This window comes from Musca vetustissima, unplaced genomic scaffold (genome assembly GCF_032173495.1).
Source record: "Musca vetustissima isolate MV318-11 ecotype Yass unplaced genomic scaffold, APGP_CSIRO_Mvet_v1 utg24653, whole genome shotgun sequence".
Taxonomy (NCBI): Eukaryota; Metazoa; Arthropoda; class Insecta; order Diptera; family Muscidae; genus Musca; species Musca vetustissima.
Window position 1 is genome coordinate 179,128 of NW_026882578.1, and position 14,003 is coordinate 193,130.

The 14,003-nt window shown below is 35.7% G+C and overlaps 3 protein-coding genes across 3 annotated transcripts; 2 read left to right on the forward strand and 1 right to left on the reverse strand.

Annotated features, from left to right (window-relative positions):
* The first annotated feature begins 3,506 nt into the window (after positions 1-3,506).
* Positions 3,507-5,616, forward strand: LOC133329070 (tRNA (cytosine(72)-C(5))-methyltransferase NSUN6). The gene is made up of 2 exons (XM_061537567.1): positions 3,507-3,594; positions 4,375-5,616. Exons 1-2 carry the CDS (start codon positions 3,529-3,531, stop codon positions 5,614-5,616), a joined length of 1,308 nt encoding a protein of 435 aa, XP_061393551.1. The 5' UTR covers positions 3,507-3,528.
* Positions 5,617-6,313: 697 nt separating this feature from the next.
* On the reverse strand, positions 6,314-9,876 carry LOC133329080 (myb-like protein Q). The gene is made up of 7 exons (XM_061537578.1): positions 9,797-9,876; positions 9,319-9,735; positions 8,990-9,254; positions 8,198-8,921; positions 7,977-8,129; positions 6,489-7,914; positions 6,314-6,422 (listed from the first exon to the last, which is right to left on the reverse strand). The coding sequence occupies exons 1-7, from the start codon at positions 9,852-9,854 to the stop codon at positions 6,325-6,327; spliced, it is 3,141 nt and encodes a 1,046-aa protein (XP_061393562.1). The 5' UTR covers positions 9,855-9,876; the 3' UTR covers positions 6,314-6,324.
* Positions 9,877-12,076: 2,200 nt separating this feature from the next.
* Positions 12,077-13,467, forward strand: LOC133329073 (general transcription factor IIH subunit 2). Its single transcript, XM_061537571.1, has 3 exons — positions 12,077-12,346; positions 12,405-12,544; positions 12,604-13,467. The coding sequence occupies exons 1-3, from the start codon at positions 12,077-12,079 to the stop codon at positions 13,463-13,465; spliced, it is 1,272 nt and encodes a 423-aa protein (XP_061393555.1). The 3' UTR covers positions 13,466-13,467.
* The last annotated feature ends 536 nt before the right edge of the window (positions 13,468-14,003 follow it).

Here is a 14,003-nt window from a genome sequence, read left to right on the forward strand (position 1 = left end):
GGGGTCCACCGTAAAAAAATGGCCGATATATCTCATTTTCAATACCAAACTTCCCAAAAGTAACATAAATATATATTAAGAATATCTATCTTCAATTTTTGCGATTTATGATGTCGATATATTATGATATTGTATGTGTTAATCTGGAATTTGGAACTAATTTTGAAGCTGCCTATATGGGTATCATGTCAAAGAGTGTTAGGTGAGCTTATTTAGTTTTTATTGGGTCATATAATTCACAACGTTGCATTTTAAGGATAAATTCTAACATCCACTGGTAAACGCCTTAAATCAAAACCCGTCACCATAGTCAAAACCCCTGTCAACAAAATGGTGTATGAACCTGTGCCTATCCGAGAGCTTACAATATATTGGCAATAAAAACTATTTACAAATATACTTATAATTCACGTTCGGTGGATTTGTAATAAGAAACATTTTTCCCTTTGCTCGGTTTTGAAGACAAGTAGGAAACAAGCAAGCTTTTGGAGGAACTTTTCTCGGAAAGTATGAAACTCTATAAAAAAAATGATTTACTTTAAGGCATAAGTTAAATTTAGTAGCAGAATTCAAATGGAACCAAACATTTGTAACACAGTTCGTTCGGTCTTGGAATGCTAATTATCGAGGCTTACATCTTGTGAGATATGTTCATTCCAAATTGGTAAATACAACAAAGGTTTTAAAGATGTAAATTGTGGTTTCTGGAACCAATCTTGGATTTATGGGTAGGTTAACATTCATTTAAATAAATTTAAATTGTTTTTCTACACTACTTCTATATTGGCTATATATTTAAGTGTACGAAATCCGCTTGGATTAAATGTATGTGTAAATAACTTCCTAGGTATATCTATGGTACAATTTTTAGTACGATCTGATACCACCAACTTCTTTCTATAATGGATATATATTTATGTGTGCGAATTCCGTTTAGATTGAATGTATGTATGCAACCAACTTCCAACGCGTATATTCAAATTGTTCCCAAAGATTTTTTTCAATATAATTTTACGACACATGGTGTAATTATTGTAAACCTTGGTCCACTACCATCCTGTAAATATACTGAAGAAAAACATATGGTTTAAAAAATTATTCCAAAATATTTGATATCCGACAAAATCCTGGGTGAGATCTTCATGTTCACATAAACTACAAAAAAGCAACATAGTATTATTTTCAAAATGATCTGTGTAATACAAACATATTCCGCCAATGGACTCCAAAACAGGTGACTTGATATAAGATTATATTTCCAAATTTAAATAAAGTAGTTATCGCTAATACAAAACTTTAATCATTTTCATACGCGGAAACTGAGAATTTCGACGACTTTGGTTTATCAAAGAAAGTAGATAAAAAAGACAATGACGTTGAATAAAAAAAAATATACAGAAGACAACCAACCAACCGACCGCCAGCAGCAGCAATAAAAACTTTACACAAAAATTGAACACACACACTAACGCCAGACCGACGACCAGACCTAAAGAAGTAGAATGTATGATGAAGAAAAAAAAAGAAGTATGACAAAAGGGGGTTAAAATACACGACGAATGAAAATAGTTGAAGAAATATATGAAGTGAGTCAGCAGAGCCCTGGTATTATTTTGAAATTATCGAAAGACCAAAAATAAAGATATACAGGTTGTATTAATTTCAGAAGAAAAAAACACCAATTTTGGCTGGAAAAAAATATCCGGAACTATGTGAGGAGTACATGTCTTCTTTTTTCCAGTTTCTTTTTTTTTTTTTGCTTGCGTAGCTTATGAATAGAAAATTGAAACGAGACACAGCAGCAACGCCGCCACCTTCTTTTTTTAGAATCAAATATTTGTTTCTAGTAATTTCCTTGATAGTATTCATACACAAAATGTTTACCGTTTTAACCACTTATTCTCACAATGCACTCTTTTGGTAATTATCCAGTAAATTTTTGTCTAAATATTAATTATTATTTGCCAACAGCAGCAGCAGCACCACCCTACGTCCGTCCACCACGAATACGAAAAAAAGAAACTAAACTTAAGAGTGTGGTGGGAATGAGCAACACAAAACGGAGGTTTAAAATAAAGTTGTGATGACAGCAGCAACAACAACAACTGAAAGGCAGTAAATAATTCACCACAATTATGATGACGGCGACGTAATTTTTCTTCTATTTAATATTTCTTTGGATTTTCGGCAATTTAAAAAAATATCTCAATTATCATGGAAAATATTCATAAAACATTTAAGTGCATAGGCCGGATTGAGCAGGAATTGTCAACAGAATACTCGAGAGAAAAATTAATAAAACACGTATTAATCACGGCACTTTTTCTCTTTGACAAGACGACAGACAAAAGGGAAAAACCCGATAGTTAAAATGTCTAATTATTTCTTTATTTCTCCTTTTTTAATTTCTTTTTAGTAAATTCATAGAAATTGCAGAAAACTAAAACACATTTTTCTCTTTTTTTCAATATTTTTTTGATAATTACTTTTTTTTTTTTGTTTGAGGGAAAAAACTGTTCGCAGGTTCACAACTTTTTTTCAATGTTAATTTTTTCAACAATGGAGAAACAATGGTGAGAATAAATGACTGACGACAGCGAATGAAAAGACAAATTGAGTTGTTTCACTAAACGGTGTTGCCATATTTAAACGACATGAACATTGAAACAAGTGAAAAACAAAGAAAGGCCTGGTGGCAAAACTAAAGAACATAATACACACATATATGAAAAACCATTTATTTAAAATTTACCAGAAATAAACTGCAAAAAGAATAAAACAATGCGTAATTAATAAAAAAGACTATACATCTAGCATTTAGTTAATATACTTCACGCAAATACAACTCTGACATTATGTGCAAAATATATTTTGCCAATTGCTCTAGAAAGAGACAAAACCTGCTATTCTGTTATTCACTACTCAACGACGAATACGAGAAATAAAATAAATACAAAAATTCACCACATGCCGATGCCGTCAATATAACAAGAATCAAAGATCAAATGGAAACCATGTTTTTTCATAGAAAATCCATAATTTTCCAGCACTAATCAATTTAACCAATAAATTTCAATATAACTGTAATACGCACCACTATGTCAAATTAAATGCACACAAAATTGTGCAGAAATTTTGTGAAAATCTCTACAAAAATTAATCAAAAACCGCACAGCAATACTGGAACTGTCTGTGAAAAAACTTCAAACGACGATGATAGAGACTACGAACACCAATTCATTTGCCGATAAAATTCATTCATTCGAAAGAGATGGCAATAGTGCATTCAAATAAAAAGCTGCCACGTCGTGTTTCAACATGCAAAGACAGTTGAAAGTGCGGAAAAGAGGCAAACAGACATTTGCATCACGGAATTAGAGTTGCCACTCTGGTGTCACAAAAATGAAACGCCATCGCCACCACCATCAACGACGGCGACGACGTTACACCAAATTCTATGCTTGCACAAAAAAATCTCTTCTTTTTCATCCATTTACACATACATACACGCCTTATAGTCTTTCAAATATGTTTTATCCAAAATCACCTTTTATACGTTATCCACTTGTCGAATCACAATTATGTAAGGGGAATGTAAGTATACTGGTTATTGTCACAATCACCACAGCTTTTATTAATAATTTTAATTTAATAATTAATTCGGATGTGTCTTTCTTCCGTGAAAATAAACAACACGTACAAAAGAACAATGCTCTTAATTGGAGTTGCCCTATTGCTTTGTTGCTTAGTGAATAGAGTTAGCTGGTAATATAGTGAATGAAAGGCGGTCATATTAAGGCGTATGGCGTAAAGCGTATTTGTGTGAAGTTGTATAAGATTTTAGTTCATTTGATTTTTGTTTATCGCAAATATGCGTTTACATTTATGCATTTTAACGCAATCAAGTGATTTATTATGATGGATAGGCGTATATTACATATACGTCAAGTATATCTTCGAAATAATTTATTAATGATTTATTTTCTATATATTTTACATCAAATGTCTATTTCAAACGTCAAATGAATCCTATTCGTAATTCCAGTTGATTTTATTTTATGTATGCACTAAATATTTGACATTTTAAACATTTGTTAGAACGTAGGTCGTTTAAATATTCTCTGGGAATTCTTTATTTCAAATAGTTCCAAAATTTGCTTTATTTGGATTTTTATGTTAATAAACATTAAAACATTGGTATATGTTAATAAACATTAAAAGTTTTGTATCATTTAACCATATTTGTTTCAGAATCTGCAACGAAAAAAATTTATATAGAGCCGAAAAGCATGTCTGTTCTGTTTTTTTTATTATAGTGTCTGCCCTTATTTCATTAACTTATTCAACTAACTTTTTGTACTGTTTATGTTTCAGCTTACATTGTTAGATGACCTACTGCCCTGGTTATGTAGGGCGCCATCTGTCACCACATATCGTGTGAATCTGTTAAAAACAACTCAGGAAACTTTTAAGACTCACGTCGAACAAATACTCAAAAACCGCTATAACAATCCACCTAAAGTTTTTTCCCTTCCCGACCTTCCAGAAGTTGTTTGTATATCACCAACAGATCATGCGCCAAATCCCATACATGAGCAAAAGGAAATAATTGTAGATAGTTGTTGTGGTGCCGCTATACTCAGGGGCGCACATATTTATAGCATTGGTGTGTTGGGTATGGAATCGGGCACTCAAGTTGGCGATGTGGTAAATGTGTATGCTGATCTAGCTGGAAAATGTAAAAAGGGTTCCAATGTTCGTTATGAATCCGATCAAAAAGTATATTTGGGTCAAGGTAAAGTACTCATGCAACGATATCAATTGTACAGACCTGAAGGTCCTCAGGCGGGGGTTGCAATTGAAATGTTGAACACCATATCGGGTGTGCCATCAATTGGCGATTTAAGTAGCACAGAAGCTTTACTGCAAAATTTACCATCCATTATTTGTGCCAGATCACTAAACCCCCAAGAAAATGAAACCATTTTGGATATGTGTTCAGCGCCTGGGAACAAAACCACACATCTGGCTGAACTTATACACAATCGTGGAGTTATAGTGGCCTTAGATAAAACAGAATCCAAAATCAAATTGGTTCAGGAAAAGATATGTAAAAATGGGTTAAGTTGTATAAAAGCCTATGCCCACGATTCAACACAGGCTCATTCGGAAACTATTCAGGAAAATGATGTTGATTTTAAACCACCATTTAAGGCCAAAACATTCGATCGTATATTATTGGATGCTCCCTGCAGTGCTTTAGGAAATAGGCCAATGCTGTCGAGCAGTATATCTCCAAAAATGTTGGATTCCTATCCCAAAGTTCAAAAACGTTTGTTTACAAATGCGGTGGCGCTATTGAAAGATGGTGGCACTTTGGTTTACAGTACATGCACAATAAATTTGGAAGAGAATGAAGAAATTGTAGTTTGGGCTTTGAAAACATTTCCCGAATTGGAATTGGTAGCCATTGAGCCCTCGTATGGAGGTAGCGGTTGGAGCTGTGATGGACTGTTAGAAGAGGATCGTAAGAAGTTGCAACGCTTTGGTCCTACCAATCAAAAAGACATAGACACGGTTGGATTTTTTATAGCAAAGTTTATCAAAAAATGTTAAAAATTATAATGTTTTCATATAAGAAATACATGTTGAAATTTGCTTTGAATTTAAAAGGTTGTGTTTCATTTTTAATTACCTTCATATGCACTGAAGAATATCGTTATAGACCTGTTTAGACCATTTCGAATAAAATAAATAATAAAACAATTTTGTATATTTAAATATTAGGTTAGCTTATAAATTAATGTTTATCTTTATTAAGGGATTTTAATCATTTTAATTTAAAAATAAACGAAATGTAATTCTATGCTTGCGATTTGTTTTCTTCTATTTTGTGTGTATGTGTTGTTTTCTATGTAAATCCGACAATTGATTACATATGCTTAATTATTTATGTATATCCACTAAATTGGATAATTATGAAATGGTTCATCCACTAGAGGAGAATTAAATGATTTGTTGCAGGAGCAGCAATTGGTAAAGTAAGTTAAAACGATAAGATAATGTAAAACAACTTAACGACGAAACGAAAATTTAAATAATTTACAGTATTTTGCTTAAAGAATTGAGGAGATGGATAGATGATTAAACAGTTTACAATTGTGTTTGCCTTCAATACAAAATGTTATTAATGGATACTCTTATAATAATGACCTCGCAACAATGTATCTCTTGCTTTACAAATTAGCGGTATCGGGAAGTGTGTTGGTAGTGAGTGATGACTCTAAATCGTAAGATTTTTAATTCTATCTATCACTATTTAAATTAAGCTGCAATATTTAGAGCCTTAAACTCATCGTCGTGCATTTCGGTCATCATAAATGTGCCATCTTGTAGAAGTAAGACAACTCGTCGAGTTCCACCTAAAGTAAACAACAAAACAAATATTAAAATTCTGTTTAATTATTGAAACTCTTCCTTTGACTTACCCGGTGATGGTAATTCCGCTTGTACCACCTCAGCTGGTATATTGGCTTGTCCATCTGAGCCATCTCCGGTTTGTATACATAATTGATTGGTGGCTGCTGGAGCTGCATTTGCGGCCGCCGCCACTGCTGCTTGGTGTTGTTGCAATTCAGCCTCAGTCATTGTCACCACTTGGGTGGTGCCATCTTCCTGGGTTGTTTTGACCAAATACTGACCACCTCCGTTACCAGCTTCACCTGCAGCCACAGCTGCCAGAGCTTCTGCTTGTTGATCGGCTGGCAACTGGGCTACAGCTTCGGCTACAGCAGCGTTGTCTATGGCAAAGGCTTGATTCTCATTTTCACCTTCGGCTGCGGCAACATATGCAAAGTGTTGTTCGCCATCTGGTCCTTGCGTCACTAGAATAGTTTGACCTTCAGCATTTTTACCGGCGACCTGATAAACGGTGCCATCTTCACCAGTAACAAGTAGTGGTGTACCATCTTCGTTGGTCAGCATTTGATCCTGGGTGAGCAGCAGATTGGGGTCTATATCATGTAATTGTTGCTGCTGCTGTTGTTGTTCTTGCTGTAATGTTATTTGATGTTGTTGTTGCTGCTGCTGTTGTTCTAATTGTGCTTGCACATGAATATTTTGCTGATCCTCCTGCTGACTTCCGCCTATAATGTTACCTGTAATAGGACACAGCCTTGCCTGATGTTCTTCTTCTTGCTGCTGCTGTTGCTGATGGTGATGAACCACTTGATGTTGTTGCTGGTGAATTGGTTTTCTTTGAGCCATGGGAGAATTACGTTGGGCGGGACCAGACAATTGCTGAACTTTCTGTATGTGTACTTGAGACTGCTGCCGTTGTCTCTGTTGCAGCTGCTGATGTTGTTGTCGTTGGGCGACCACATCTTCCCGTGTCATCACTTTCTTGGTAACTTTCAGATCACCCGATTTAGAAAGTTGTAATATTTTCTGTTCTGGTGTCACCGCCTTTTGTTGTGCCAATCTTGGCGTACTTGAAGCTGACATTCCCTGACGCGGTATAATCATTCTTCCAGATGACGGTGACGCCTGAGACATGGTACGCGATTGCAGAGTACCGCCTGGGCCTCGTTGTATTGAATTACCTGTTGCTGGTACACTCTTACGCTGGATTGTTGTTCCGCTTGGAGTGCGAACAATTTGTTGTTGTACCATTGGTCTGGCGGCAGGTGTTGGTGTTGACCGACCCGTCGGATTTGCGGCGGTGCGAACATGTTGAGTTCGCGTAATCAATTGTTGGGTTTTGTTTTCGGCAATAGGTGTAGTATGTGGCGAGGCTAATGGGGAAGATGTTGCATTGGTTATGTCATTGACACTTCCAACACGCACAATGCCGGAGTTGGAAATGGCAGATTCACCTTTGGAAAGGATACGAACTTGAGCCTCAGGTTTGTTATTCTAAATAAGACGGAAGGTAGCAATTAAATCAAATGAATAAAATTATTCGATAAAATACTTACAGTGCCGGTACCAGTGAATCCTGGTTTCTTGACAACACCTGACGCGCTCGTGTCTTGGGTTATGATCACCTCCGCGGAAGATGAGGAAGTGGGCACAGTTGTTTGAATTTCGTTACGTGCCGTTGCAGTTCCATTGACTTTAATTTGTTTAGTCTGCCATAAAAATAGAGTTTATTTAATAAGTTATGTTTGATTGATTTCTGGTTATAGATTATACTTACAACATCGGTTTTAGTTTTAACTTCTACCGACACCGAGTTTCCATACTTCATTTTTTTCAAGGTATGGGATGGTATGAGGTCTTCCTCCAAATCCTCCATGGTGTTGGTTGTGCTTGCTGGCATTTCGTCAGCATTAGAATCATTGTAATCGGAATCATCCAGTTTACGTTTTAGGCCTCCCAACGGACCGGAACCTGTGCTGGTGTTCAGTGGCCAGTCTTTATCGTTTTCGTTTTGATGGGAGGCCGCATCCGAGTTTGGGGAATGGGCAGATGATACGGAATTTCCTGCAACCCACTGCTTTACCTGGTCCATGGCTTTGGTTTTAGACGAACGCTGTGGTCTATCCGATGGTGATCCCAGTTGTGATCTTTGAGTATCTAAGGGTGAAGCTTGCTGTGTTGGAGAGTCTTTAACAGCCACTTTGACTTCACCAAGTTTATTGCCTGGTGTGGGAGTTCCTGTAGCGGCCTGTTGTTTTGCTTGTAGAGCTGCTCGTGTTTCTTTTTGACGGGCCAGTTGCTTTTCGAATGTTTCCAATAGGTGTGGGACATTTTCCAAGTGTGAAGCAGGTTCCCAAGTATTTTGTTCTAATGCACGATTTTCCCATTTCACCAGATATTCGTGCATTCTGCGACGAGGATTAAACCGCTTGGCCACAATTTTCTCCACATTTTCCTCAACGACTTCTTCGCTATTGGGTACTGAACGTTTGGCACGACGTCTAATGGAATATGAAAAAACATTTGGAGGGGTAAATATAAAAAATATATAAATGATATTCATACTTACGTCAAGGGTTTACCAGCAGCAGCGGGTGTAGTGGCAGTTGTTGTTGTTGGTGGTGGTGTTGCAGTAGCTGGTGTTGGCTTGGTGGATAATTGTGGCGAGACTGTTATTGGTTTCTTGGGCATAATTTTTTGTACAGCATTATTTGCCAAAGGGCTTTTAAGCGGTGATGTTTCATTTTCAGAATCTGCTGTTGATTTGTTGCTAACATTCAATTTGACGGGTGGCTTGAGATTAGCCACTTGTGGTTTTGTTTGTGTTAGTGGTTCTGAAATATTGAAATCGAATTGTCATTGGTATTTTTTAATGTTTCTAATATGAAAATTACATACTTCTTCCCGGCGATATTCCATCACTATTTGCATTGCTGTTATTATTCACCACGGTCTTTGTAATCTTTACGGGCATTTCTTGCAGATTCCCCTGTGATACTTTGGCAAACGATTGTATAGTTTTACCCGCCACAATCCATGTTTCCCGAAGACTTTCATCCATTTTAACCCATGTCTGATAGAGTGCCCAAGAGTTTGGACTGGTGATGTTGTTGTCTTTATTGTTGTGTAGTTGTGTGGCTTTCCACAGCAAGAAAGCCCATATTTTGGGTTTGGTATCATTGCACTCACGAACATTATTGTTCTCTTTGAAGCATGTCTTTTGCTTGTGCATCTTGAAGTCTTCAATAAAATGAAAGACATTCAAACACCGGCCACAAACTAAAACATCCATTGTGGCCATTTCTTCTTGGGCGCCTGTTTAGAGAAATGTTTACATAAGTATTGAGTACTTTATGGACGATATGATGGAACTTACTTTTTATTAATTTGGCATGTTTGCCTATTTCAGTTGGAGAAATTTCCCGACCCACCATCTCAGAAAGATACAACTACACAGGCGACAGCTGAAATAAAAAAAACACACTTGTATAAGTAATGCAGCTTGCCAAGGATTTGATTCTTAAGGCGAAGGGAAAACATAATGACCACACTACTGCTTGGAGATATGTTTTAGTTCCCCTAACCACTATCACAATTTGGCGCCAAAAATTAAAAATAGTTTCGCGTTATAGTTACAAATACTTGGAATTTGTAAGATAAGGAACATTGTAAATTTTATAGAGATTGATAATTAAGGATCATTCGTAAAAATAATTACCGCAACAACTCATTCTTAGATTTAAGATCAAATTACTACAACAATTGGCCCCCACGAACAAAAACAACAACAATTTTGGAATCAAAAGTTAATAATTTATTGTGAATGCCATTACTCGCGGAGATTTAAAGTACAGTTGGACAAGTATAGTTCTCTCTCTCTTTTTTGCGAAAACGAAAATAAGAAAAATGAGAGAAATCACGAAAACACAATAAATTTAAGCGCAAAATGGATGCAAAAGAGTGGCAATTTAATGGAACTCCTCGAAGCGGCGCCAAATCTACAAAAAGAAAACAATTTTTGGGCAATGGTAAAAATACAACACACTTTCACGTATATTCCGCGCTTTCTACTGATAAGATTTTCAGCGGCCAAAGGGTTCTCGATTCGTTGATGTGGAGGCCAGCAGAGATTCACTTTGTGATGTCGCCGCGCAAATAAAACCACCGGATATTGTTGAAACTTTACAATATCTTTAAACAATTCATCTTACAAAATCATTCTTGCTTTACCTTTATTACCACACAATAATAAACTATCCGTAAATTCTTTTAAAACTTGTATATGCTTGCACAAAGTTTGTAGTCACAAATGTCACTCAGTGTCTTTAGTCTTTTTTTATTTTTCTTTAGATTTGCACTTCTATTATTTCTTTATTACACAAATATCCAATCCCACATTACTTCGCAATGTTTTACTTAAAATTATTTATGAGTCTAGCTTGTTTTAATGCATTTTAAATCAATTCTAATACAAAATTGTTCACCCGAATTTTAGAGAAGTCTGAATGAAATAAAACATTCAACTTTTTTTACTCGCACCAAAATTTTCCGTTCGCTACAAAATGGTGGCAGTTATCTGGCCAATCACAGCCAATCATGTGTCGAGTTGCAGTTTTCTCTCAGAGGGTAGTGTTTGACAGATCGTTGGATTGTGTTAAAAGTGTGAACCGCCCTACTGAGAGATTGTAAACAAAGTAAAGTTAAATAAAATTATCACGAAATTAATATTTATTTCAATAAGATGAACAGTAAAAATATGAGTTTATTTTATAAAAAGTTACAACAAATCAAATAGCTAATTTTCTCAGTAATTATTGATTTGTTATGAAGGATATTAGTTCATATTGAATGTCAACTGGACGATGAAAAGTAATGTGGCATGTGAACAAAAAATATTACTTTAGGTACTGAATCATGCTAAATTTATATATGAAGTTGTCATTTATTTGAAATAAGTATGAAAATCTATATTTAAAGGTAAGCAGATGATGATTTATCAAATAACCATGTAATGAAAATGTCTCTTGGTCCGCCTTAATTTATTAATTACATTTAAGTCGTATCGTTTATTTAAACAAATGTGTACACACATAAATACACAGATTCATTCCAGACTATTGTGTAAATATAAGAAATTGTATTTAGATTTATATTATTCATTAATTTTTAACTCATAGCTTACCACGTATTATTGTACCATGATTATTAAAAATGTAGGGTAGCATTTGTCAGAAAGGTGAAAGTACACCTCTACCTTATGGGCAATAATGTCAGAAAAAAATGAAAACAATGTTTTAAAATTCATCTTCAAACAAATCGATTTTCGAATATATTTTGTTAAATTTTTCACTTTGGCATAACACGCCACAGTATGAAAATATTGTAATTTTAAGGTTGCTATGGTCTACCTTGAATAATTGTACTAAGAGTTTACTCTTCTTTTTTTAAGTTGGTAATTGGCGTACCCAAATTAATGCCTTGTCTGAACGCATGTGTATGTCAGTATAACAGGCGTTAAAGTGCAAACAACGACGGCTACTTGTTTGCCGGTATTTGCCGCAGTATGACAAACATGACGCCGTTAGCCATCAACAAATGGTGTTATCGATTCACTTTGCATACCATGAAAGAAGAAGCTTAATACAAAGTATCAACAATGGATCACCATGGAGAGGAAGAAGATCCCAAGGAATATCGCTGGGAAACTGGCTATGAAAAGACATGGGAAGCCATAAAGGAAGATGATGATGGCCTTTTGGACAGCGCCATAGCGGATATTATTCAAAAGGCCAAAAGGAAGAGGCAGGCGCAAAAAACGATGCAAAATAAGCTTGGAATGATGCGACATTTGTACTTAATGTTGGACTGTTCGGAATCTATGTCGGTGCCAGATCTTAAGCCCACCCGACTTCTGTGTACACTGAAGGTAAGTTGTTTTCTATGGCTGTAATGATTTGAAGTTATTGTTTTATGTTCTTATTTAGCTTTTGGAAAAATTCATTGAGGAATTCTTTGATCAAAATCCAATCAGTCAAATGGGTTTAATAGTGCTTAAAGGAAAACGTGCCGAAAAGGTGACCGAGTTGACTGGAACAGCTAAATTGCATCTAAAGGCTTTGGATGGGTAAAGAATAAACGATTATAATAATTTATTCTATTTATTTTAAATTTAAATCCCTTTAGATTACAGAAAATAAATCTTGTTGGTGAACCTTCCCTGCAGAATGGCCTGGATTTGGCATTGAAAACGTTGAAGGTTGTGCCATCTCATGCCTCAAGGGAAGTTCTAATTATCATGGGTTCCCTTACCACATGCGATCCCATTGATATTAATTTAACAATTGATGCACTGAAGCAAGAGAGTATACGCTGTTCGGTTATATCCTTGTCCGCTGAAATACATGTCTGCCGCCACCTTACACAACAAACAGGCGGTACTTATGGAGCCGTTCTAGACGATTCACACTATCGCGATCAATTGCTGTCACACGTTGATCCACCACCTGCAGCCCAGACCCAAGAAAATTCTCTCATCAAAATGGGATTTCCACACGCACGACAGGATGAGGGTAAAGAAAAAGATCCACCATTATCGATGTGTATGTGCCACATTGAAAATGCCGATGAACCGAGTAAAATTACCTCAGGTGGATTCCATTGTCCACAGTGTCATAGTAAATATTGTGAATTGCCGGTGGAGTGTCAAACATGTGGTTTGACATTGGTTTCGGCGCCTCACTTAGCTCGTTCCTATCATCATTTGTTTCCTGTACAAAATTTCACCGAGTTAATTTACAATGGTCAGGCAGCAATTTGTTATGCCTGTCAGAAACCCCTCACTGAAGCTACCGATAAAAATGTATATCGTTGTGAGGCTTGCTCTCAAATCTTTTGCTTGGATTGTGATATTTTTATACATGAAACGTTGCATACTTGTGTGGGCTGTGTAACGATACCGGGTGCAGCGGCTCAGGTACATGCACGTAAACCGCAAGCACCACCAATGGGAATGATGTTGGGATCATCGTTGGGTCAACGATTTTAGGTGATGATGAAATTAAAAATTAATAATAATCAAATAATTAAAAAATACATACAAAATTAGTTTTATTTAAAAAACCATTACCATGGTAAAGGGGTGGATATAATATAGCATAGCCTTAGTATTTTTAGAATATATTGATTAGTTATTTAAAGCTATGCTTATATTGTGAATGGGTATATCATATTTTCTAATTACAAATTTATTTTTAAAAGCTGAAAATAGGGGTCTAATAATACATACCATATATGTCTATCCATTAAGAGAAATTCACATGTTCTCTTTATTTGTTGTTATTGCTCCAATTCAGTTCAAGCTCAAGTTCATTATCTAGAGGATATTTGTAAACAAATACAAATACACAAATGCTAGTTGCTTGTTCCTAATGTTGTTTAACTAAAATCACAAGCATTCTCAGAATAATTTGCACTAGCGATATGCATTCGCGCCAGTTTTGTCTATTTTAAGAGATCATATAAAAAAAGTGAATTATAATACTGGTTACTGGTATGATAAACAATATCGGTTAGCCTTTTGCTAA